A 26,305-nucleotide genomic window follows, 5' to 3' on the forward strand; every position below is an offset into this window, starting at 1 on the left:
GAATGGGGTAAAGGTTCCTAAATCCCAGAGGATGGGAACCACAGCAAGCACACTGAGCTTTTGATAAAAATTTCAAAATGATACAAATAAAGCTGATACTAAAAAACAAAAACAAAACAAAACAAAACCTTCACTACACAAAATGCTAAGGCTATCATGATGTTTAAGACACAGTCTCAGGCCGGGCATGGTGGCTCACGCCTGTAATCCCAGCACTTTGGGAGGCCAAGGCGGGCGGATCACGAGGTCAGGAGATTGAGACCATCCTGGCTAACACAGTGAAACCCCGTCTCTACTAAAAATACAAAAAATTAGCTGGGCGTGGTGGTGGGCGCCTGTAGTCCCAGCTACTCGGAGGCTGAGGCAGGAGAATGGCGTGAACCCGGGAGGCGGAGCTTGCAGTGAGCCGAGATCAGGCCACTGCACTCCAGCCTTGGCGACAAAACAAGACTCCGTCTTAAAAAAAAAAAAAAAAAAAAAGACAACAACAACAACAAAAAAGACACAGTCTTTGGCCGGGCGCAGTGACTCACGTCTGTAATCCCAGCACTTTGGGAGGCCGAGGCGGGCGGATCACGGGGTCAGGAGATCGAGACCATGGTGAAATCCCGTCTCTACTAAAAATACAAAAAATTAGCCGGGCGCGGTGGCGGGTGCCTGTAGTCCCAGTTGCTGGAGAGGCTGAGGCAGGAGAATGGCGTGAACCCGGGAGGCGGAGCTTGCAGTGAGTGGAGACCGCGCCACTGCACTCCAGCCTGGGCGACAGAGCGAGACTCCGTCTCAAAAAAAAAAAATAAATAAATAAATAAATAAATAAACAAAAGACACAGTCTTTGCCCTGTAGAGGCATATGAGGTATGGAAATCAGGCACGTAGTTATTTACAGGTAAAAACAGAAAAGGTAACAGGTGTGCATGGAGAGCTCTCTGAGATGAGGAGGGACCATCCCTGGGTGGGGAATTATCCAGGATGGCTTCACATAGGAAAAAGTGAGGGGAGTTATTAGCCAGTGAAGTGTAGGGTGCAAGGAGAGTGGGACACCGACAGTGGGATGGCAGGACAGGAGGGAGGAAGTGGTCAGCATGGCTCCTCTGCAGCATCCCTCATTTAATCACTAAGGGCCTGGGAGAGTCACATGACACAGGCAGTGAGGCAATTGCAGCCATCTCTCTAAAGGGCAACTGGCTTCTAGATGTAGATTGTAATAACCGTTCTTCCTTCCTCACAGGACAGGGAGGTTTGTAAAGTAATTCAGAAACCAGGAAGTGTTGTAAAAAGCCATATGCTCAGTGGATGTGAGAAGGAAGTTGTCCATGTCATTTGCCTCATGAACCACATCGAATGAGATTTAGTGGGAATGGCACACACAGTCATAACCAGACTAACCCCAGCTCTCACCCTATTTCCTCGCGTAGAAAATGGAGGCAATGCCACAACCTCAAAGGGGTCAGTGAGGTAAACACAGTGCCTGGCAACTTGGTAGGTGCCTGGGAATTATTTGTCTGTTGTTTGTATCTTTTTTTGTACAGTCTTAGTGAGACAGAAAGGTTGGAATCCTGGCTACACGATTTACTGGCTGTTTGACCTTCAATAAATCAAGCACTCTAAGCCTCTGTTTCATCTATAAAAGGGGAGTGATAATTCCTACCTCAGGAATTGTTGTGAGGTTTGAGTGTGATAATGTGTCTCTAGTGCACTGCTTGACACTAAACATTGCAATATGTTAGGCCTGTGTTCCTGGAGTTCCTTGAAGGAATGTCTTACTCATTCTAAATATCCTTGTAGACAGCCTGGCACAGGTGTGGCTGTCAAGTTGTAGAACTGAACTAGTTGCTTCACTATGTCAGTATCCACCCCTTCCAGACTTCCTGCTTTTCTTTTTTTTTTTTTTTTTTTTTGAGATGAAGTCTCACTCTGTTACCCAGTCTGGAGTGCAGTGGCCGATCTCAGCTCACTGCAACCTCTGCCTCCTGGGTTCAAGCAATTCTCCTGCCTCAGCCTTCCAAGTAGTTGGGACTACAGGCACGCACCACCATGCCTGGCTAATTTTTGTATTTTTAGTTGAGACGAGGCTTCACCATGTTAGCCAGGCTGGTCTCAACCTCCTGACCTCAGGTGATTCACACGCCTTGGCCTCCCAAAGGGCTGGGATTACAGGCATGAGCCACAGCGCCCAGCCTGACTTCTGCTTTTCAAGGAAACATTGCACAGGATTTGTTCTGGGTAGGGCAGGTAATTATCTAGTACCTTACTTCCCTCAAATTCATTCATCTCACAGATATTTCCTGAGCACATTCCACATTTGCCTTTCCTGCTTTAGTGAGTTTAGAAGTTAAACCGTCTCCTTCCTCTTTCCCTCTGTGTACAGTGAGTAAGCCTCTTCTGTTTTGGCCAGGTACTGAGCAACCTTTTTTTTTTTTTTGAGACGGAGTCTCGCTCTGTTGCCCAGGCTGGAGTGCAGTGGCAGGATATCAGCTCACTGCAAGCTCTGCCTCCTGGGTTCACGCCATTCTCCTGCCTCAGCCTCCTGAGTAGCTGGGACTACAGACGTCTGCCACCACGCCTGGCTAATTTTTTGTATTTTTAGTAGAGACGGGGTTTCACCGTGTTAGCCAGGATGGTCTCGATATCCTGACTTCGTGATCTGCCCGTCTCGGCCTCCCAAAGTTCTGGGATTACAGGCATGAGCCACCACACCCAGTGGCTTAATTTTTGTATTTTTAGTAGGGATGGGGTTTCACCATGTTGGTCACGCTAGTCTTGAACTCCTGACCTCATGATCTGCCTACCTTTGTCTCCCAAGTGCTGGGATTACAGGTGTGAGCCACCGCGCCCGACCAATTTTTTTTTTTTGAGACAGGGTCTCTATATGTTGCCCTGGCTGGGGTGCAGTGGCTTGATTTCGGCTCAGTGCAACCTCTGCCTCTTGGGCTCAAGCAGTCCTCCCACTTCAGCCTCCAGAGTAACTGGGACTACAGGCGCACACCACCACACCTGGCTAATTCCTGTTTTTTTTTTTTTTTTTTGAAACAGAGTCTTGCTCTGTTGCCCAGGCTGGAGTGCAGTGGCGGGATCTCAGCTCACTGCAAGCTCCGCCTCCTGGGTTCACGCCATTCTCCTGCCTCAGCCACCTGAGTAGCTAGGACTACAGGCGTCTGCCACCACGCCTGGCTAATTTTTTGTATCTTTAGTAGAGATGGGGTTTCACCGTGTTAGCCAGGATGGTCTCCATCTCCTGACCTCGTGATCTGCAGGCCTTGGCCTCCCAAAGTGTTGGGATTATAGGCGTGAGCCACCGCGCCCAGCCTAGTGTCTGTATTTTTTGTAGAGACAGGGTCTTGCTGTGTTGCGCAGATTGGTCTCAAACTCCTAAACTCAAAGGATCTCCTGCCTCGACTTTGCAAAGTGCGGGGATTACAGGCACAAGGCACCGTGCCCACCCCTCTTTTCCTTCTTTTTATACTTAATTTTGTAAAATTTTTCCAGGGTGTCTGGGCACAGTAGCTCATGCCTATAATCCCAGCACTTTGGGAGGCTGAGGCAGTGAATAACTTGAGGACAGGTGTTAATGGCCAACATGGCGAAATCCCATCTGAAATGAAAATACAAAAATTAGCTGGGAGTGGTGGTGCGCACCTGTAATCCCAGCTACTCGGGAAGCTGAGGTACGAGAATCACTTGAACCCAGGAGTCGGGGGTTGCAGTGACCCGAGATTGTGCCATTGCACTCCAGCCTGGGAGACAGAGTAACAGTCTGTTTCAAAAAAAAAAAAAAAAAAATTCCAGGGTGAATATTATTTCACATTTCATATTTCCTGTACAATGTGATTTGTCCTTGAGGATATTCTATTTTCTTTTCTTTTCTTTTTTTTTTTTTTTTGAGACGGAGTCTCGCTCTGTCGCCCAAGCTGGAGTGCAGTGGTGTGATCCTGGCTCACTGCAAGCTACGCCTCCTGGGTTCACGCCATTCTCCTGCCTCAGCCTCCCGAGTAGCTGGAACTACAGGCGCCCGCCACCGCGCCCGGCTCATTTTTTGTATTTTTAGTAGAGACGGGGTTTCACCATGGTCTCGATCTCCTGACCTTGTGATCCGCCCGCCTCGGCCTCCCAAAGTGCTGGGATTACAGGCGTGAGCCACCGCGCCCGGCTCTATTTTATTTTCTAAATAAACTTAGTTTTCTTTGTTTTTTTTTTTTTTGAGACAGAGCCCCCTCTGTCGCCCAGGCTGGAGTGCAGTGGCTGGATCTCAGCTCACTGCAAGCTCTGCCTCCCAGGTTTAGGCCATTCTCCTGCCTCAACCTCCCGAGTAGCTGGGACTACAGGCGCGTGCCACCTCGACGGCTCTTTTTTTTGTATTTTTTAGTAGAGATGGGGTTTCACCGTGTTAGCCAGGATGGTCTCGATCTCCTGACCTCGTGATCCGCCCATCTCGGCCTCCCAAAGTGCTGGGATTACAGGCTTGAGCCACCATGCCCGCCCATAAAGTTAGTTTTAATAAGGACTAATGTTTATTGTGTCAAAAACAAAATTACAACAAATTTAACGATCTCAACTGGATTTCTTTCTTTCTTCCTGCCTGCCTGCCTTCTTTCTTTTCTCCTCTTCCCTCCCCTCCCCTTCCCCTCTTCTCTATTTTCTTTCTTTCCCTCCTTCCCTCCTTCCTCTCTTCCTCTCTTTTTTTCTTTTGATGGAGTATTGCTCTTTCACCCAGGCTGGAGTGCAGTGGTGTGATCTTGGCTCACTATAAACCCCGCCTCCCGGGTTCAAGCAATTCTCCTGCCTCAGCCTCCGGAGTAGCTGGGATTACAGACGCACACCACCACACCTGGCTGATTTTTTTTTTTTTTTTTTTTTGAGACGGAGTCTGGCTCTGTCACCCAGGCTGGATTGCAGTGGCGCGATCTCGGCTCACTGCAAGCTCCGCCTCCCGGGTTTACGCCATTCTCCTGCCTCAGCCTCCCGAGTAGCTGGGACTACAGGCGCCCGCCACCTCGCCTGGCTAGTTTTTTGTATTTTTTAGTAGAGATGGGGTTTCACCGTGTCAGCCAGGATGGTCTCGATCTCCTGACCTCGTGATCCGCCCGTCTCGGCCTCCCAAAGTGCTGGGATTACAGGCTTGAGCCACCGTGCCCTGCCTGATTGGGCTTTTTCTACAAAAAATTCTTGTGAAACTTTTCTGCAATATTTTATAATAAAGTCCTACTGATTTATATTTGATTTTATATTTGTTAGGTGAAATGAGTGAATTCTTCCTTGTACATGAATGTACTACACGTTGAAGAATGTCTACCTTTCCTGGGTTCCATCCACTAAATTCTCAAAGTGCCTCCTAAACATTGTCTCTATTAAAGATGCCCCACAAATTTCCAAAATGCTCCTAGGGTATGCCTGAGAGCCATTACCCTAGGTGCCTCTCCTCAAACACCTAGGCCTCACTGCAGTGGCCAATAGGGGCATACTAGGTGGCCACAATGACGTTTCTCTGTCCCCTTTGTATAACACTTGAAAAAGAGTTAGCTAAGTCCTGGTGTGGTGGCTCATGCCTGTAACCCTATCTTTTTAAGAAGTTGAGACAAGAGGATCCCTTGAGGTCAGGAGTTCAAGACCAGCCTGGGCAACACAGGGATACTCTGTCTTTACAAATATATATATATTTTGGTATAAAGGGGTCTCCAGTGGCCGGGCGTGGTGCTCATGCCTGTAATCCCAGCACTTTGGGAGGCTGAGGAGGGCGAATCACGAGGTCAGGAGATGGAGACCATCCTGGCTAACACAGTGAAACCCTGTCTCTACTAAACCCCATCTCTACTAAAAATACAAAAAATTAGCCAGGCATGGTGGTGGACCCCTGTAATCCTAGCTACTCGGGAGTCTGAGGCAGGATAATCGCTTGAACCCCAGAGTTAGAGGTTGCAGTGAGCCGAGATCACGCCACTGCACTCCAGCCTGGGTGACAGAGCAAGACTCTGTCTCAGAAAAACAAGCAAACAAAAAAAGACAGCTATATACCTAGGGAAGACATAAATATAAGTGAAAAGCAGAAGTACAAAAATAGTTCGGCTGACCCAGCAGCAATTTTGATCCCATCCCAGCGAGACCTGTCCTGGAGTGTAGGTCTGACTCAGATAGCAAACTCCAGCCCTTGCACACTGACAGGTATCATATCACAGGCTCCTAGGTCTTTAGGTCCCATGGAGAGTGCCCCTCCCAGTTCCACTGCTAGTTACTTCTATGGTCGGTGTTCAAGTCAAATAGACACTTGTTCATTCCAGAACATACTCATTGAGCACAGAGTAGGTGCTCAAAAAAGTACTTATTATACAGATGAATGAATGAACAACTACTACCGGTTAACCTAGAACCTGTCTTTTCAGCTCTAGTTATGTTATATTATTTTATTTTATTTTATTTTAAAGACAGGGTCTTGGCACAATCACAATTCACTGCAGCCTTGACCTCTTAGGCTCAATTGATCCTCCCACCTCAGCCTCCATAGTAGCTGGGACTACAGGCACATGCCACCATGCCAAACTAATTTTTGAATTTTTTTTAGAGATGGGGTCTTGCTATGTTGCCCAGGCTGGTCTCGAATTCCTGAGGTCAAGCAATCCACCTGCCTCCGCCTCCCAAGGTGCTGGGATTATAGGCGTGAGCCATCACTCAGCTCTAGTTTCTGGCCTGAGGGTATATTACGCTCTCTGATTACTGACACCAAAAATGATTTCACTCTTGGGTGGGACCTCTGCTGCCCCTTACCCACTAGGATGTGGATTTTTTTGGTTTGTTTTTGTCTTTTTTAAGACAGGGCCTCACACTATCATCCAGGCTGGAATGCAATGGTGTGATCCTGGCTCACTGTAGCCTCGACCACCTGGGCTCAAGGGATCCTCCCACCTTAGCCTCCTGAGTAGCTGGGACCAGAAGTGCGCACCACCACACCAAGCTAATTTTCTAACTTTTTGTAGAAACAGGTTGCCTAGACTGGTCTCGAACTCCTGAGCTCAAGCAATCTTCTTGCCTTGGTTTCCCGAAGTGCTGGAATTACAGGCGTGAGCCACCGAGTCTGACCTTAGGGTGACCTTAGGTCTTCCCATTGGATTCATGTGATTTACCAATGCTTCAACAGTAACCACAGCATTCACTGTACAGCCCATTGCAGATGGAAGGTCCTTGTACCTCTTATGCTCTCTTCTAATTTTTTGCAAGATAATAGTCCATCTTTCATGAGTGCTTGTTACATGCATTAGCCTGACAACTCTACATTACAGATAAGAAAACTAAGACTTAGAGAAGTTAAATATGTGACAGAGTGAAGCCTAAGTTCATATCTGTCCTAATCTAAATTCCAAGCGTTCTGAGTCATCAGGTCATACAGGCGGCCTCTCATATGCTTCAGGAATGCCTTTTCAGTCTTCCTTGAAGGTTGTAAACAGTTGCAAAGCAAATTTCATGGTTCCTGTTTCTTTGAAATCTCAAAGCTCTTCATTCAGCCAGGCATGGTCGCTGGAGACTGTATATTCAACCATTTGAGAGCATGAGGCGAGAGGATCTCTTGAGCCCAGGAGTTTGAGACGAACCTGGGCAACATAGGGAAAGCCCCGTCACCTAAAAAAATAAATAATACAACCAGCTCTTCATTTAGAGACAAGCACAAAATAGGTGCTCAATGTCTGTTGAATGAATGAGTTGTTACCAACCATACCCCACTATTCAAGGTCCTGCTTGTCAGTGTTTCAGGGAGTGTTCCTGGCAAAGGAGTGGTGAACTTCAGGAAGAATGATGCTGACTCTGAACACAATTAATTAATTAATTAATTATTGAGACAGAGTCTCGCTCTGTAGCCCAGGCTGGAGTGCAATGACGAGATCTCCGCTCACTGCAACCTCCTCCTCCCAGGTTCAAGCAATTCTCCTGCCTCAGCCTCCCAAGTAGCTGGGATTACAGGTGCCTGCCACTATGTCCAGAGAATGTTTTGTATTTTTAGTAGAGTCAGGGTTTCACCGTGTTGGTCAGGCTGGTCTCAAACATTTGACCTTAGGTGATTCACCCGCCTCGGCTTCCCAAAGTGCTGGGATTACAGGCGTGAGCCAGTGTGCCCAGCCTGAACACAATTATTATAGTCGAAGTGAGACCTAACAGAGGGACTTTGGTTGCAGCTACAGGAAATATGCATTCAAATACTGAACTGGGCTCAGTGGCTCACGCCTATAATCCTAGCACTTTGGGAGGATAAGGGTCCTTGCTCCCAGAGCTCCCAAGATGGTGGTGGGCCACTTCCAAAATGGCGGCGGGCTACTTCCAAGATGGTGGCAATCCCGTGTTCTATGACCTGGGGTTCTTGGCTTCACAGATTCCAAGGAATGGAATCTTGGGCCATGCAGTGAGTGTTATAGCTCTATTAGAAGCCGTGGGTCACAGAAGAGAACAGTGGAACCCAGTGACTAGTGTTCAGCTCGATTAGGACGAACCCAGGCACTTAGCTGAGGAGGAACAATGGCAAGCCTTTAGCCTGATCGGGAGCGGCAATGGGTGCCTCGCTGGATCAGGAGCACAGCAGACACCCTGCTGGATCCAGAGGAATGGAAGTCAGCGGCTGGTCTGCAATGCGGCAAACAGCAGTGGTGGATGGCGAGCGAAAGCTTAGCTCCAGCCATAACAAAACACGGACCAGAAGAGTGCAGTTGCAAGATTTAAAAGAGTGAAATAGAATGAAAACAGAACTCCCATATAACAGGAGGGAACCCAAAGGGGGTTGCCGCTGCCAGCTGGAATGCCTGGGTTTATATCCTGATCCTTGTCCCTCCTGCTGTGCTCTCAGGCAATAGATGATTGGCTATTTCTTTACCTCCTGTTTTTGCCTAATTAACATTTTAGTGAGCTCTCTGATTGGTCAGTTGTGGGCTAAGCTGCAAGCCCCCTGTTTAAAGGTGGATGCCCTCACCTTCCCCACTAGGCTTAGGGATTAGCCAGCCTAGGAAATCCGGCTAGTCCTGTCTCTCAGTAGGAGGACAGAGGAGCCCAAGAGTTCGAGACAAACCTGGCCAACATGGTAAAACGAAAAAATTAGGGAGGCGTGGTGGTGCACAACTGTAGTCTCAGCTGAGGTGGGAAGATCGCTTGAGCTGAGGTAGTGGAGGCTGCAGTGAGCTGTGTTCCTGCCACAGCCCTCCAGCCTGAGCAACAGAGCAAGACCCTGTCTCTAAATAAATAAATATAACAAAAATAAAACAAATACTGAGCCAGGTGTGGTGGCTCTTGCCTGTAATCTCAGCACTTTGGGAGGTTGAGATGGGCAGATCATTTGAAGTCAGGAGTTCGAGACCAGCCTGGACAACATTATGAAATCTCTACTAAAGGCCGGGCGTGGTGGTTCACGCCTGTAATGCCAGCACTTTGGGAGGCCACGGCGGGCGGATCACAAGGTCAGGAGATCGAGACCACCCTGGCTAACATGGTGAAACCCCGTCTCTACTAAAAATACAAAAAATTAGCTGGGCGTGGTGGCGGGCGCTTGTAGTTCCACTAACTTGGGAGGCTGAGGCAGGAGAATGGCATGAACTGGGAGGCGGAGCTTGCAGTAAGCCGAGATCGCGCCACTGCACTCCAGCCTGGGTGACAGAGCGAGACTCCATCTCAAAATAAATAAATAAATACATCTCTATACTAAAAATACAAAAATTAGCTGGGCCTGATGGCACGCACCTGTAATCCCTGCTACTCAGGAACTCAGGAGGCTGAGGCATAACTGCTGGAACCTGGAAGGTGGAGACTGCAGTGAGGCAAGATCACCCCATTGCTCTGGGTTGCAGTAAGCGGAGATCACACCACCTGGGAGACAGAGCAAGACTTCGTCTCAAAAAAAAAAAAGAAAGAAAGAAAGAAAGAAAAATAAAATGAAAGCATAGAGAGTTCTGGAGCAGTGTGAGTGAGATGGATAGTGGTAAAAAGTGACCCTGGAGAAGGAAATTGGGAGGCCAGATTGTGTAGGGTCTTAGTGTAGCAGGATGAGCCACAGACAAAACTCCTCAGACACCGGATTAAAGAAGGAAGAGGTTTTTTATTCGGCCGGGAGTGTGGGCAGACTCGCGTCTTAAGATCTGAGCTCCCCGAGAAAGAAATACTTGGCCTTTTTAAAGGCTTACAACTTTAAGGGGTCCACTTGAAAGGGTGGTGATAAACCGAGCAAGCATGGGAAACGTGACTGGGGGCTACATGCATCAGCTAACAAAACAAAAAGTTTTACAATGATTTTTTCATACAGTGTCTGGAATTTACAGATAACATAAGTACTTTAGGCCGGGGTTGATGTTATTATTATTACTTTGTTTAACTCCTAGGGCCAGGTGGTGGTGCCAAGGTTGTCTGGCTATTTATCTTTTGTTTCTCTCTCTTTTCTCCTGTCTTTGAACGAGGCAAGGTGGCGGGAGGAGGGCAGCAGGAGCAGTAGTGGTCTCCTTCCTTATTGGTGGCCATGGTAAGGAGTCTGAATTTTGTTCTAAGATGGAAATTCACTGTAGACTTGGTGCTGGGAAGTGACAAGATCAGATGTGTATTTTTAAGAGATCACTTTGGGTGCTGTGTAGAAATCAGACTGTAGGAGGCAAGTGTGGAGGGAGACCAACATCCAATTACAGACTGCCATGAACTTGCCAGGTTCTTCTTCCCTTCCTTCAGCACACACCACTCTTCCCCACCGCTTAGCCTAGTTAACACTTATTCTTTCAGAATTACCCCAATGTCACTTTCTCTAAGAACAACCTCGCCCCCGGCCACCTCCCCACCCCACACATCTCTAACACAAACGCATAGCCCTCACATCTTGTCAGTTTTACTCCCCCCCTTTTTTTTTTTTTTGAGATGGAGTCTGGCTCTGTCGCCCAGGCTGGAGTGCAGTGGCCGGATCTTAGCTCACTGCAAGCTCTGCCTCCCGGGTTTACGCCATTCTCCTGGCTCGGCCTCCCGAGTAGCTGGGACCACAGGCCTACAGGCGCCCGCCACCTCACCCGGCTAGTTTTTTGTATTTTTTAGTAGAGACGGGGTTTCACCGGGTTAGCCAGGATGGTCTCGAACTCCTGACCTCGTGATCCGCCTGTCTCGGCCTCCCAAAGTGCTGGGATTACAGGCTTGAGCCACCGCGCCCGGCCCCCCCTTTTTTTTTGAGACAGGATCTTGCTCTATTCCCCAGCCCGATCTCGAACTCCTGGGCTCAAAAGATCCTCCCGCCTCAGCCACCCGAGTAGCTCCTTTGTCGCTCTTATCACTGTGGTGATTAATTGTACAAACGGCTTAATGGCAGTTACAGAGCCCAGTTCATGAAAGGAAGTGGCCTGCCAATCGTCAGCGGGCTGGGTAGGGACCAGTCCAGTCCGTCCTGGCTCCCACGTGCAGCCCCAGTGCGCATCCCGACCCCGGGGCTCATCGCCGCGCTCCGCGAACGTTTGTCACATGTCCGAAGAATGCATGAATTATATAACTTTTTTCCCACTCCACCCCTCAAAAAGCAAGTAGATACAAAGACTTGAAGATTTTATGATCTCTTCATTAGTAAAATTTGACCATCCTTACCATTAAAAATAATGCTAATGATGAAAAAGGCTAAGTGGAACGCTGGGAGGGGAAAGCTAACATTCAAAGGGCGAAATATTTATAACGCCTACTGTCGGCGAAGAGAAACAGCAGCCCCAATCGGAGGCAAAAGAAAATCCCACCGCAGCCTCCAAAAGCGCGTGGGCGGGACTGGAGACTGGGGCCCAGCACAATAGGGACGGAAGCCAGGATGCAGCCCCACCACCCGCAGCCTGGAGAAAAGCAGCCCTAGGGAGGCCGGGCGGGGTCTCACTCAGAGAAGAGACAGTCACTTGTCCAGAGGCGGGACTCAGAGCCTGCCCACAAGTCTCATTGGTTCGCTTGAAGACGGACAACTCTCGCTGACCAACCGTAGCCCAGATGGGGCGCAAGCGTATTTGGAAAGGGAGAGGGTACCGGACGCGGTAACTACGCATGCGTCTCATCGCTTTCCCGCCAACACACCCTTAGTGGACGGCGGTAGCGGGGGGCGATTGAAATCCCACAGCGAGTCTAGCCCACCGAAGCTCAGAGGGATTCCTGACCTTCCTCTTTAGAGAGCCTCAGGTTAGAGAATGTCCAGTGCCCAGAAGCTGCCCCGTGGGAATCCCAGTGTCCACCGCCTCCTACCTAATGTTTCGTCCTGGCCATGCCCCAGCCCTTCCTGAGGCTGGGTTGTTATGGTGGTGAATTATTCAAGAAGTCTTGCAGCCTGACGCCATCTCTGGGCAGTGCTCCTGCATCCTCCCTGTCTTCCTTGTAGGGCACCACGTTGCTCCTACAAGCACAGGGTCCTGAAACTGTTTACAAGGCCCCACTCTGCCATGTTAGTATCTTAACGAGTGTTTGTTGAGGAAGTACTGTGTGTTAGACCCAGTTCAATGAGCAAGTCCCTGATCTTGTGCCCTTACATTCTATAGGACGACACAAACGTATAAACAAAAAATAATTTTAGATAGTGATATATGCTCAAAACATGGCTGTGTGGCTGGGAGAAGTGGCTCATGCCTGTAAATCCAGCACTGTGGGAGGCTGAGGCAGGTGGATCACTTGAGGTCAGGAGTTGGAGACCAGCCTGGCTAACATGGCAAAACCCGTCTCTACTAAAAATATAAAACTTAGACAGGCGTGGTGGCAGGCACCTGTAATCCCAGCTATTCAGGAAGCTGAGGCAGGAGAATCGCTTGAACCCAGGAGGTGGAAGGTTGCAGTGAGCCCAGATCACACCACTGCACTCCAGCCTGGGTGAGAGACCAAGACCCTGTCTCAAAAAAAAAAAAAAAAAAAAAAAGGCTATGTGATAGAATGGGATGGGGATTAGGTCCTCACTGAAATGGTGAGAGTGGAGCTAAAACCTGAAATTAGGTGACAGCACTAGATATAGAGGCTGAGGGTTTCGTGCTTGGAAAACAGCAGGTACAGATGTCCTTGTGCTGTGAGGAAATTTGGCTGGAATAGAAGGTGGGCCAGATTGTAGCTAACCGTAGTCTCTGAGAGCTTGGAGATGATTCTAAATACAATGGGAAGCCATTAAATTGAGGCAGAGCCTTGATATGACATGCTTTATCATCATTTTGCTGAGTGGAGAATGGATTGCTGGGAAAAGTGAAAGATTGATTTAGAGGTTGTGGAGAGGGGGTGGCTGGAATTAGGTAGCTGGGGAGGTGGTACGACGTGGAGGAATTCAGGATAGGATTGGTTGTATTGGATATGGGAAGAGAAGTCACCATGGTTCCTGAGCTTTTGGAATGTGCAAATGGGTAGTGGAGGTGCCATTGAGATGGGAACAGTGGAAAAAAGGTGCTGAGGTGGGAATCAAGAGCTCAGTTATGTGGCCGTGCGCAGTGACTCACACCTGTAATTCCAGCACTTTGGGAGGCTGAGGCGGGCAGATCACCTGAGGTCAGGATTTGCAGACCAGCCTGGCCAATATGGCAACACCCTGTCTCTACTAAAAATACAAAAAAAAAAAAAAAAAAAAAAAAAAAAAACAGGTAGTGGGGCCTGTAATCCCGTCTACTCGGGAGGCGAGTGAGGCAGGATAATCGCTTCAATCCTGGAGGCAGAAGTTGCAGTGAGCCAAGATCTCGCCATTGCACTCCAGCCTGGGCAACAAGAGCAAAACTCCGCTTAAAAAAAAAAAAAAAAAAGTTCAGTTGTGGCCATGTTGAATCTGAAATACTCAGACATCCAAGCAGATATGCTGAGTTGGATGGCGCTCATGAGAGGTCAAGGCTGGAGTTATGCCTTAACACATAGAAAGATGGTATTTAAAGCCATGGACCTTAGTAGTGGGGCCACCTACAGAAAGAGTGGAAGTAGCAAAGAGGGCTTACGCTGGGCGAGGTGGCTCACGCCTGTAATCCCAGCACTTTGGGAGGCCAAGGCGGGCAAATCATTTGAGGTCAGGAGTTCTCTGGACAACATGGTGAAACCCTGTCTCTACTAAAAATACAAAAACTAGCTGGGTATGGTGGCATGCACCTGTAGTTCCAGCTACTCCGGAGGCTGAGGCAGGAGAATCGCTTGAACCTGGGAGGCGGAGGTTGCAGTGAGCCGAGATTACACCGTTACACTCCAACCTGGGTGACAGAGCAAGACTCGGTTTAAAAAAAAAAATGATGGCCAGGCACGGTGGCTCATGCCTGTAATCCCAGCACTTTGGGAGGCTGAGGCAGACAGATCACTAGGTCAGGAGATCGAGACTATCCTGGCTAACAAGGTGAAACCCCGTCTCAACTAAAAATACAAAAAAATTAGCTGGGTGTGGTGGCACATGCCTGTACTCTCAGCTACTTGGGAGGCTGAGGCAGGAGAATCGCTTGAACCTGGGAGGTGGAGGTTCCAATGAGCCAAGATCGCTCCACTGCACTCCAGCCTGGCGACAGAGGAAGACTCCGTCTCAAAAATAAAATATAAAATAAAATAAAATAGACGGCTGGGCGCAGTGGCTCATGCCTGTAATCCCAGTACTTGGGAGGCTAAGGCGGGCGGATCACGAGGTCAGGAGATGGAGATCATCCTGGCTAACAAGGTAAAACCCAGTCTCTACTAAAAATACAAAAAATTAGCCTAGCGTGGTGGCAGGCCCCTGTAGTCCCAGCTACTCGGGAGGCTGAGGCAGGAGAATGGCGTGAACCCGGGAGGCAGACTTGCAGTGAGCTGAGATTGCGCCACTGTACTCCAGCCTGGGCGACAGAGCGAGACTCCATCTCAAAAAAAAAAAAATTAAAAAAAAAAGAAAAAACACAAAAAAAGAAGACAGCTTACGTGAGGGCCTTGGGGCCCTCCACTGTTAACCAGTTCAGGAGAGGTGTAAAAGCATGTAAAGGATAACCAGAGCACAAAGTAGAAGAGCAATGTTCCCAAAGTGAAAAATTCAAGAAGATGCTGATTATGGAAATTAATTGCTGCTTCAAGGTCAAGTGAGATGCAGGCAGATAAATGGTCACTGGGTCTGACACCACTTTTGATCACTCAAATTTTGTTCAGAGCAGTGGCTGGGGAAACACTGGAGAAGGAGTCTGATGGGGGTGGGAGAGAAGAGAATGGATGTTTAAGTGTGGAGGGAAGAAAAAGAAAACCTATTGCTATGAAAAGGAGCAGAGATATGATTAGTGGTTAGAAAGAGTGTCTTGAAAGTTTCTTTTTTCTTAAAAGTTTCTTGTGCACCATATTGCACAAGATCAGCAACCCCTGGCAGAGCCCTTCAGGTACCCAGTATCCCTTGGGGGTTAGGAAGGGTGTGTACAAGAGGAGAAGCAGAAGATAGGTAGAAATGTGTTGCAACTATCTATGGATAAGCAGCTAAGGGCCTGGTTGGTATACTTCTCTCCACCTTCGAAAAGAGGTAGGTGACTTGGATAGAGGGGGCTGCCAGTAAGACAAGTTCAGTCAATTCTGTATAATACACATTTATTGAGCACCAGATATATGCCATGCTAGATGGAGGTGACCCAAAGCATCAAGGAACAATAATCTGCTGGTGGAGACACACACAGTGTCACTGTGGTGTATTCAAGCAGTTGGCAAGAGATGAAGCTCAGGGCACAGTGGGGATATCCAGAGACACAGTACCTTCTGCCTGTCAGGCAGGGAGGGAGAGGAGCACAGGCTGAAGGAGAGTAGAAGACAGCAGTTGGCCTCTGATGGTGGCACTGGAGAGAGATTTCTAAGGGCCACTTCCCTGTTACCAGGGACTAGGTTGGGCTAAATATGGGGCTCAGGATGAACAAGGCTTACAGCCAGTTTGGAGAAGATGAAAGAGCATTACTAGAGGAGTGGGGAGGCCTAGGCTATGCTCTTTACTCTGCCATCGACTATGTGATCTTGGGCAGGCCACATAACCTGTCAGGGCTGGCACTCCCTTATTTGTAAAACTAGAGGGCTGGGCCAGCATGTTTTCCAAGGGTTCTTCTAGCATTGATGGTCAGGTTCCAAGAGGGAACACAGTGTCAGAAGTGGGACGCTCTTCCTCATTTCTAATTTCCCAAAGGTTAAGGACCTGGGGAATTAATTGAGAAGCCTGAAAAGAGAAGATCCAGATAAAAGACAAAGTTCCTGGCAGGGCCAGGGCCACTGCCCTGATTCCTTAGGTGTGAACAGAGCTTTTCCAGTTTCCAAAGTATTCTAAATTACTTCCTAACACAGGGGCATTGAGAGAAAGATTCTTACCCCCATTCCACACGGGAGAAACTGAGGCTCGGGGAGGTTTAAGGATCATGCTCAAGAGGTTATCTGGGGACAAAGTTTACTCAGGATGTGGAGGGGGATGCTGAGGAGCAGGGACTGGAGCCTGGGAAGGTAGGGCAGGCTGAGACCTGGGGGTATGGGTGGAATGTGTATGTGGTAGTGGTGTCTGGGCCATGGAATGAAGTGGAATAAATAGCCAAGAGCTGGGCACTGAGGGAACCAGCTGGGGGGCCCTGGGCATGGGTTCCCTGGATCCAGGGAGTGTAAGGATGGCTTTCCCTGGTTCCTGAGGCATGGACCAAGTCCCAGCCTGCATCTGAGCTCCGCTGTGCTAGCTTTGTGGTGTCTGGGTCGGGGAAGTTACCGTTAGAAAGCTGCCGTCAGCAGGCGTCCTTCCAGCTTTCCATGGAAATTCTGGGAGCTGCTCCTAGTTTGGAGCCCCACCTTTCTTCCGTGTCCTCAATGGGCGCAGGACCTTGACGGCCAGTGGGTCCTGCGCCTCCAAGGCCCAGCTTTTTTGCCAACAGCAACAGGCTACTGGCTGGGCCCAGGCAAGGGAGCCTTGGTAGGAAAAGTTCCTTGCTCTACCTCCACTACACTCAGGCCAGTGAGGGGGGTACCAGACAGGACTCCTTCCTCCCTGGTGAAGTGCCCCTGCAGCTCCCCAGTGTCCACGCCATGGATATTTTCTCCACAGAAGTACAATGCTGATTATGATCTGTCAGCTCGGCGAGGGGCAGACACCCTGGCCTTCATGTCTCTCCTGGAGGAGAAGTTGCTCCCGGTGCTGGTGAGTGTGCCCAGACCTCCCAGCATCCATGGTTAGCAGGGGAGGGGTCGGGCACACATAGACCCACACAGAGACTCAGGACAGCATGGGGGTCAGAAGCCCACCCTGAATCAGACAGGTACACTGGCTCAGACCTGCCTGTTTCTTCCTGCCTACCCAATCCAGGTACATACTTTCTGGATAGACACCAAGAACTATGTGGAAGTGACCCGGAAGTGGTATGCAGAGGCTATGCCCTTTCCCCTCAACTTCTTCCTGCCTGGCCGCATGCAGCGGCAGTACATGGAACGGCTAGAGCTGCTGAGTGGGGAGCACATGCCTGAGGACGACGAAGAGCTGGAGAAGGAGGTAGCTCTGAGACCGGGGGCTGTTGTATGAGATGAGCCCCAAGGATGCTGGCCAGGAATGGGAGTGCTTAGGTGGGGAGGTGGAACTGTTCCCGCAGCTGCAAGCCTACCTGTGTCGTCCCTACAGCTGTACCGAGAGGCTTGGGAGTGTCTGACCCTGCTCTCTCAGTGCCTGGGTTCTCAGAAGTCTTTGGAGATGCATGAGTCTGACTCCAAGAGGGTAATGGGTGCTTGGGAGAAGATACAGGTTCAGATGGAGCAGCTGGGGCTGGGGCTGGGGTGGGGTCAGGCTCTGGACAGGAGGTCCTTGGGATAGATACTGGTCCTGCTGCCAGTGGGGCTGTGTGTGGGGCCAGAGCCTTCTCAGAGGTACAAAAGGGTAGGGGGAGGGCAGCCAGGCACAGGAGGGGCCTGAAGAGCTGTGGGGCACTGAATGTGCCCTTTATGCAGCCCTGGGATAGAGTCCTATTCAGGGCCAAGCTGGCACCACCTGGGGATCTCTCCCAATACCAGGTCTAGAACTGTGTGTCCTGTCCTTCCCTGATGGCCGCCTGCTGCCCAGAGCCCACCTCCCAGGGCTGACTCTTCCTCCAGCTCCATCTTTACCCCTTCTGCCTCAGTGCTTCTCCTCCATCCCACCCTTCTCTCTCTGCTCCAGCCCTGCCTCCTTGGACGCCTTCGTCTTTAGCTACTTGGCCCTGCTGCTGCAGGCAAAGCTGCCCAGTGGGAAGCTGCAGGCCCACCTGCGGGGGCTGCACAACCTCTGTGCCTATTGTACCCACATCCTCAGTCTCTACTTCCCCTGGGATGGAGGTAAGGAGCAGATGGGAGGGGCAGCCCTGGGGAGAGTGGGCAGGGATCTGAGAACTAGTTCCTCTAACTCACCTTCCTTCCTTGACCCTCAGCTGAGGTACCACCGCCACGCCAGACACCAGCAGGCCCAGAGACTGAGGAGGAGCCATACCGGCGCCGGAACCAGATCTTATCTGTGCTGGCAGGACTGGCAGCCATGGTGGGCTACGCCTTGCTCAGCGGCATTGTCTCCATCCAGCGGGCAACGCCTGCTCGGGCCCCAGGCACCCGGGCCCTGGGCATGGCTGAGGAGGATGAAGAGGAATGATTTGTCCTCACGCTCCCAGGACTGGTTTTTCTACTCTCGTGCATTCCAGAGGCCCCCGTGCCTCCTCTTTGTTGGTACAGCCGGACACGGGGTGCTGCTCCCCAGAATAAAGCCACTCACGCTGACTGGGCTCAAACATTTTCTCCTTTAAGAGCTGCCATTTTTCCTGGCTAGTCCCACAGGAACCATCTGGCTGCCTGGGCACACCTGCTGCTGCTTTAAGGCTTCTGCCCTGATGCTGACACTGCTGCTCCATGGGCCCAGTTCTGCATCTCCAGGAAACACAGTCTCCAGTTTTGGGCCTAGCTTTCCTAGTCTCTTCTTTTCCTTACCCTCACCCCTCATCTTGTGTTTGTACGACAGTGAGCTCACTCTAGGCCTGGGCCCAGGCCCAGTTTCCAAAGCAAGCAGCACACAGTGCACGTTCACATAAGCATGGGGGCTGGGGGGAACACTGGGGCTTACTGGTCTTTTTCTAGGGGCCTCCAGCCCCTGGCAATACCTAGAGGGGAAAGTGAATCACCCAAACCACTGCCCTTGGGCTTATGTTGCTGTAAGCGCACCCTGGCCCTGCTGTGCCCTCTTTAGCCACAGACAGCGTGTGAGCTGACTCTGTCCTTTTAATGCCCAGGCTGAGCTTGAGTATCCACTCCATCACTGCCGACGCCACAGGTAGGTGTGAATGGAGTAGCCAGGTGAGATCGTCTCCAGGAAGCCCACGGCAGGATCCTTGATGGTAAGAGGCACATCCTTAGAGGAGCTAGGGAGTGGGGAGGAGAAGCTAAGAGTGTGATCCTGCCAAGGCCCCCGACCCTGTCTTCAGCCCACTTCCCAGACCCCACTGTTGCCCTCACCGGTTTAGCACGACCACAACGGCAGAGCCATCAGGATGCATCAGTGCCACTGTGTCCAGGTCGTTCTTCTGACTGGCAACCAGCCCCACTCTCTGGGAGCCCTCAGGAATGAACTTGCTGAATGTGGGAACAGATGGTCAGAGTCCCTCGGGGTACCGCCCATGAAACCTTCATCTAAGAAGTCACCCACCCGCATACCCACCCCATAACTCCTGCAGAAGCTCTGCCCTGGGTCTCTAGACCTGGAGCCATGCTGCTGGGCACTGACCCTGCTTTTCTACATCGCAGTCCAGCCTCAGGCACTGGGGTTGTCTGTTGCTACCTAGTCACTTCCTGCCTCCATGGTGCAAAAGGGGATGGGTGTGCCTCTCCCGAGGTTCCACCCTAAACACCTTCCTGCTCCCTCATGGTGTAGAGTGATGTAAGCCATCTGACGTAGGAGATGATAAGCCTGATATGGAATGGAGGTGCCCGCCCTCCACTCACCTGAAGTGACCAAGGTGGTAGAACATGGGCTGTTTGTAAAACGTGTCCTTGGTGATGTCTACAATGACGGGACTGTCGACAAAATTACGCACCCAATTGGGTCCTCCTTCGGGGTTCAGGGCGAGGTTCCAGTCGGTCCAGCCAACCACATGGTACAGCAGGTTCTAGGGTAAGGACAAAGGCAAAGAGACAAAGGCTCAACACTGGGGGTCCCCAGAGACTGTAGGTAAGGGTCACATGAGGGAGAAGTGGCTGTGGGTAGCTCAGCTCTGTGAGGGGCACATTACTTAGCTGCTAAGGAGTTGGGGGTGTGAAGATCGAGGCATCTCAAGGGGATCTGAGAAGTCTGAGGCAAGTGCAAGTGCGTCAGTATTTGCAAAAGGGGCTATGAGCCGGGCGTGGTGGCTCACGCCTGTAATCCTAACGCTTTGGGCGGCTGAGGTGGGCAGATCACAAGGTCAGGAGATCGAGACCATCCTGGCTAACACGGTGAAACCCGTCTCTACTAAAAATACAAAAAAATTAGCCAGTCGTGGTGGTAGGCACCTGTAGTCCCAGCTACTTGGGAGGCTGAGGCAGGAGAATGACGTGAACCCGGGCGGCGGAGCTTGCAGTGAGCCGAGATCGTGCCACTGCACTCCAGCCTGGGCGACAGAGCCAAACTTTGTCTCAAAAAAAAAAAAAAAAAGGGTCAATGAGGTGTGCAGACCTGTGAAGGAAAGGCAAGACAGGGAATCATGGTTCCCCAGTTGCCCAAAAGGGCAGGCTAGCTGGGGAAAGCTGGACAGGAAAGGTCTGTCAGTCTTTGGTGAGACTACTAAGGGGTCTGAGGTGTGCTTTGCAGGAAGGCAGACTGGGGTGGCTTACCGTGATGATGCTGTGGCTGTACTGCATCCCTCGATCCCAGGAGCCTAGCCGCACACTCTGCTCCCAGAACTTGGAGCCCACACAGGCCTCTGAGGCAAAGAGCATGGTGTTGGGGAACAGGCGGTGTGTCTCCCCTAGGGTGGCTTTGGCTGGAGCCAGAAAGTCCAGGTACCAATGTACAGCAATGCCATGAACATACTTAGCTGCCTCTGGGTCTGTCAGTACCTGCAAAAGAAGAGCAAGTGACCCTGGACCTTGCACACAGGCTTCTGGAACTTTCAATTCCTCTTGTAGGAATTCTGGCAATGGGTGATGGGAAGAATGCAACTAGAGAGGTTTGGGGAGATATTTTTTTTTTGTTTTTGAGACAGGATATCACTCCGTCACTCAGGCTGGAGTACAGTGGCACAATCACAGCTCACCGCAGCCTTGACTTCCTAGGGTCAATTGATGCTCCCGCGTTAGTCTCCTGAGTAGCTGGGACTACATGGGTGCCACACCCAGCTAATCTCTGTGTGTGTGTGTGTGTGTGTGTGTGTGTATATACATATATAGTTTTTAGTTTTTTTGTAGAGATGGGATTTCACTATGTTTCCCAGGCTGGTCTTGAATTTCTTAGGTTCAAGTGATCCACCCACCTTGGCCTCCCAAAGTGCTGAGATTACAGACATGAGCCAACGCCCCGAGCCTAGAGAGGTTTTTTTTGTTTTTTTTTTTTGAGATGGAGTCTCAGTCGCCCAGACTGGAGTACAGTGGCACAATCTCATCTCACCACAACTGCCATCTCCCAGGTTCAACTGATTCTCCCTTCTCAGCCTCCCGAGTAGCTGGGATTACAGGCACCCACCATCATGCCCAGATAATTTTTTTTTTTTTTTTTTAATTTTAGTAGAGACAGGGTTTCAACACGTTGGCCAGGCTGGTCTTAAACTCCTGACCTCAGGTGATCCGCCCGCCTCGGCCTCCCAAAGTGCTGGGGTTACATGAGTGAGCCACCTCGCCTGGCCCCTAGAGAGGTTTAAAGTGACAACTGTGGGATCCATGGCGCCCTGGAGGTCCAGGGGAATGGTGCTCTAGGAATCCACAGTTGGGTAGAGAAATTGCTCTAAGTTTGGGAGTCAGTCATTTGGAGGCTAGATTTGAAGGTCAATGGAGCACCATGCAGGTCTGGGCCTTACCACCTTTGCCCAGTGGGGCAGCAGCAAGCGTTGGTCATCCAGCATGAGCAGGCGGACATTGTGGTGAGTACTGTTGGTGAGGGTAGGACCTAGGTCACGGGCAATGAAGTCTCGCTGATGTTCAGGGGTGAAGCCCAGGCACTGGAAGGGGTATCCACTCAATAGCCCAGCAGAAGGCTCATTTTCAGCTGTCACTGCCCAGAACTGTAACTTGTGCTCGGCATAGGCATCCAGGAACCTGGCAAGAGAAAGGTCATGAGTGATCTAGCCAAGAAGGTGGAGCAGACCAGCTGGGTGTGTTGGCTCACACCTGTAATCCCAGCACTTTGGGAGGCCGAGGCAGGTAGATCACTTGAGGTCAGGAATTAGAGAACAGCCTGCCCAACCTGGGGAAACCCCGTCTCTTCTAAAACAGAAAAATTAGCTGGGCATGGTGGCAGGCGCCTGTAATCCCAGCTACTTGGAAGGCTGAGGCAGGAGAATAGCTTGAACTCGAGAGGCAGAGGTTACAGTGAGTGAGGATGGCGCTACGGCACTCCAGCCTGGGTGACAGAGAGAGAGACTCCTCAAAAAAAAAAAAAAAAGAAGAAAAAGAAAGTGGGCCAGACCGAGAGAACAGGAAGCCTGATGGAGTGGGCAAGATTGACAGGCCCAAATCTGAAAGGCCCAGAAGGTAGAAAGGTGAGCTGAGGAGAGGCAGATCTGGAAGTGGAACGAGGTTGAGGGTTGGGACACAGATCAGCATGACCAAAGGGGAGGCCAGTCCTGATCCTACAGCCTTGCTGATCCCTTACTTCACAAAGTATCTGGCCCAGGTCTGGTGGTAGATGTCTCCGGGCTGTCCCTTGAGTGACCCCTTCCCATTCACCGCTCCATTGGTCTTGAGCCAAGTGGGTGATGTCCAGGGGCTGGCAAGGAGTGAAACGGGATGCTGGGCCAATTGCAGGGCTCGGTGAATCAGGGGTATCTAAAGACAAAGGTAGTGAAGAGAGAAGCACCCAGAGTTGGAACACATACTAGCCCAACCAGTGCATCCGGTTCAGCCATCAGCCCCCACCATCCCACCCCCGGGACAAAATAGCAGGGGACAAAATGTCTCTACAAGCAGACCTACCCTACAGCTTCTCAACCCCCAGACATCAGGGCCATCAGGGCCTGAAAAAGCTAGAATGCCTACCTTCAGCTTGGTGTCTTCCTCTGGGAGGCTGAAGTTGTGCAACTGGAAATCATCAGGGGTGTCTGCATAGGTGTAGGTGCGGATGGAGAAGTCACAGCTGGCCATGGGTACGCGGATGATGTTATATCCGATTCCTACAGAAAAGGATGATCAAGATACGGTAGTCTGAGTCAATAGGAGAGTATGGGACTCTGCTTATCACTTGTCAGTCCTAATAGTGTCTGAGTCAGGGCCAAAGGGAACTTGGGCTCCTGGGTTGGAACCTGTGGAGGTTGGCACCTGGGTGAAGCAGAGGCCTTTCTGAGCCTGAGTCCATAATAGTTAGCAGATGATAAGCAGGGAAATCTTATCTCAGAGGGCATTAAAACAGGAACCAAATGTCAGGGATGGGCAGAAATCAGGGTCCAAAGAAAGGGCAAAGAAAAGTGTTGGCGGCTCATGCCTGTAATCCTAGCACTTTGGGAGGCTGAGGCAGGCAGATCACAAGGTCAGGAGTTTGCTATCATCCTGGCCAACATAGTGAAACCCCGTCTCTACTAAAAATACAAAAAATGAGCCGGGCATGGTGGCAGGCACCTATAATCCCAGGTACTCGGGAGGCTGAGACAGGAGAATCACTTGAACCCAGGAGGTGGAGGTTGCAGTAAGCCGAGATTGTGCCACTGAACTCCAGCCTGGGCGACAGTGCGAGATTCTTTCTCAAAAAAAAAAGAGAAACTTGTTGGCTGAGCTTGGTGGCTGACACCTGTAATCCCAGCATTTTGGGAGGCCAAGGCAGGTGGATCATTTGAGGTCAGGAGTTTAAGCCTAGCCTGGTCAACATGATGAAACCCTGTCTCTACTAAAAATACAAAAATTAGCCAGGTGGTAGTGGTGCATGCCTATAATTCCAGCTACTCAGGAAGCTGAGGCAGGAGAATCACTATAGGCAGAGGTTGCTGTGGGTGGAGATCATGCCGTCTGCACTCCTGTCTTGGCGACAGAGTGAGCAGAGTGAGATTCTGTCTCAAAAAAATTAAAAAATAAAAAAACAAAAAGTGTCAATGGCGCTATGTCACCTTGTCCCCTTCCTCCTCACCTTCTTCAGAGAAGTACGATTTAAGTAGCAAATTTTGGGCAGGGGGTGACAGGGCAAGGATGTTGAGGGCAGCAGCGTCTGTCATGGCCCCTCCAAATCCCTTCACTTTCTGGAACTTCTGTTCTGGCTGCAGGGTCAGTAGCAGGCCTGAGGACATGCACAGGGAATAAGGGTGTCAGTGCCCAGGGGGGAAACTCCATGGTGATCACTGACACCATTTACCTCTAGGAGGACCCAGCCTGGCCCAGGGCGTGAGGGGTGTAATGGTTACCTGTGCCTGTGCGATTAGCCTGGATGGTCCCCGTACTCAGCTCCATCCGTCGCCCACTGCGTGTACTCTCATAGCGGCTGAAGGTACCGAGGGCAGGAAAGGTCAGGGGCTCAAGAGAGTCACAGTATGTGGCATTGCAGACACAGACCACCGAGCTGTAGCCGAAGCTTTTAGGGATGCAGGGGCGGGCACCTGGGAAGGAGGGAGTACAAGCAGAGGTGAGGTCTGATGAAGACGTGGAGAATGGACACATCCACTAGGACAGACTGAATACGGTTTCAAATTCCTCACCCCTTGGCCAGGGCAGGTGTTCACACCTATAATCTCAGCACTTCAGGAGGCCGAGGTGGGCGGATCACCTGAGGTCAGGAGTTCGAGACCTGCCTTGCCAGTATGGTGAAACCCCATCTCTACTAAAAATACAAAAATTAGCAGGGCATGGTGGTGGCCACCTGTAATCCCAGCTACTCAGGAGGCTGAAGCAAGAGAATCGCTTGAACCTGGGAGGTAGAGGTTGGAATGAGCCAAGATCACACCACTGCACTCCAGCCCAGGCAACAGAGTAAGACTCTGTCTCAAAAGAAAAAAAAAACCAAAATCCTCACCCCGAAGTTGGTCTCAGTCACTCAAAAGGATTTATTGAGCACCTATTAAAAGTCTACCACCAGAGTACTGGAAGGCTACCAAAGGACTACGAGGCAGAAGGGAGCCTCTGTGCTACCTCGCCACCGCCTTGACTCACTTACCTGATGCCCATGACACTGCCTGAAGTAGAAGCAATCCTGTGAGGCTGGCGGCCATGATGCTTACCCTACCCGAAGGCTTGGGACATTCCTGAGGACAGAATGAGGAGTGGCTGAAAAGCAAGCCCCTCTCCTCCCCTCAACTACTCTCCTGGGCAGAGTTTAGCTGCCTTTGGCTGCCCATGGCCTAGTCTCCCACATTCATTAGGACAAGGCCCACAGACACCTGGGTGCAGCTCTCCCTGCAACCTTTCTGATGACAACTCTCTGCCCACCCCAAATCAGGACGCTCCCCACCACTCTTCCCACCCATTTCAACTTCGACCCCTCCCTCCATCTGTGCCTTGCTCAAAGAGCCATGATGGCCCTGGATTCAAAGAGAGTCTGTCATTCACTGAATTCCAGTGCCAGGATTCCAGAAGCACTGTGACAATGCTGATTGGGAGCTCTCTCTTACCTTTCTGGAAAACTCCATCACCTCAGGGTCATTGGATGAGGAGAAGACCACAGGGGTACAGAGTCTCTGAAGGATAGAGGATCCACTAAACAAAAACAAGGATGCAGGTACCTGCCGTAGCTATAGGCACTAGGTTAGCCCTGCAAGTAATTCCGGCTTCCTGACATGGATGGGTCATGTGATGACTGGGAGAGTCACATGACACAGGAAGTGAGGCAATTGCAGGCATATTTCTAAAGGGCAATTGGCTTCCTCCCATGTGTTACAGATTATATGCGCTATAAAACTCTGGAGGGCATGTATGGGTGACAACTTTAGGAAGAGCCTAGAACACAGATTTGGGTGGAGAATGAGGTAGAGGCTTCTAAATCCCAGAGAATGGGAACTACAGCAGGCACACTGCTTTTTTTTTTTTTTTTTTTTTTTTTTTTTTTTTTTTGAGACGGAGTCTCACGCTGTTGCCCAGGCTGGAGTGCAGTGGCGTGATCTCGGCTCACTGCAAGCTCCGCCTCCCAGGTTCCCGCCATTCTCCTGCCTCAGCCTCCTGAGTAGCTGGGACTACAGGCGCCCGCCACCGCACCCGGCTAATTTTTTGTATTTTTAGTAGAGACGGGGTTTCACTGTGGTCTCGATCTCCTGACCTTGTGATCCGCCCGCCTCGGCCTCCCAAAGTGCTGGGA

The 26,305-nt window shown here is 50.6% G+C and overlaps 1 protein-coding gene across 2 annotated transcripts; it reads right to left on the reverse strand.

Annotated features, from left to right (window-relative positions):
* Positions 1 to 18,640: 18,640 nt before the first annotated feature.
* Positions 18,641 to 25,812, reverse strand: LOC126933930 (lysosomal acid glucosylceramidase). Of its 2 annotated transcripts, XM_050754229.1 has the most exons (11): positions 25,626 to 25,812; positions 25,172 to 25,259; positions 24,426 to 24,617; positions 24,155 to 24,301; positions 23,077 to 23,210; positions 22,694 to 22,866; positions 21,900 to 22,137; positions 20,722 to 20,946; positions 19,855 to 20,018; positions 19,369 to 19,485; positions 18,641 to 19,274 (listed from the first exon to the last, which is right to left on the reverse strand). In XM_050754229.1, the coding sequence occupies exons 1-11, from the start codon at positions 25,641 to 25,643 to the stop codon at positions 19,169 to 19,171; spliced, it is 1,602 nt and encodes a 533-aa protein (XP_050610186.1). In that variant the 5' UTR covers positions 25,644 to 25,812; the 3' UTR covers positions 18,641 to 19,168. The 2 variants fall into 2 exon arrangements, with proteins under 2 accessions (XP_050610186.1, XP_050610192.1); XM_050754235.1 differs by lacking the exon at positions 20,722 to 20,946 and having other exon boundaries at positions 25,626 to 25,793.
* Between the last annotated feature and the right edge of the window lie 493 nt (positions 25,813 to 26,305).

The sequence above is a fragment of the Macaca thibetana genome, chromosome 1 (genome assembly GCF_024542745.1).
Source record: "Macaca thibetana thibetana isolate TM-01 chromosome 1, ASM2454274v1, whole genome shotgun sequence".
Taxonomy (NCBI): Eukaryota; Metazoa; Chordata; class Mammalia; order Primates; family Cercopithecidae; genus Macaca; species Macaca thibetana.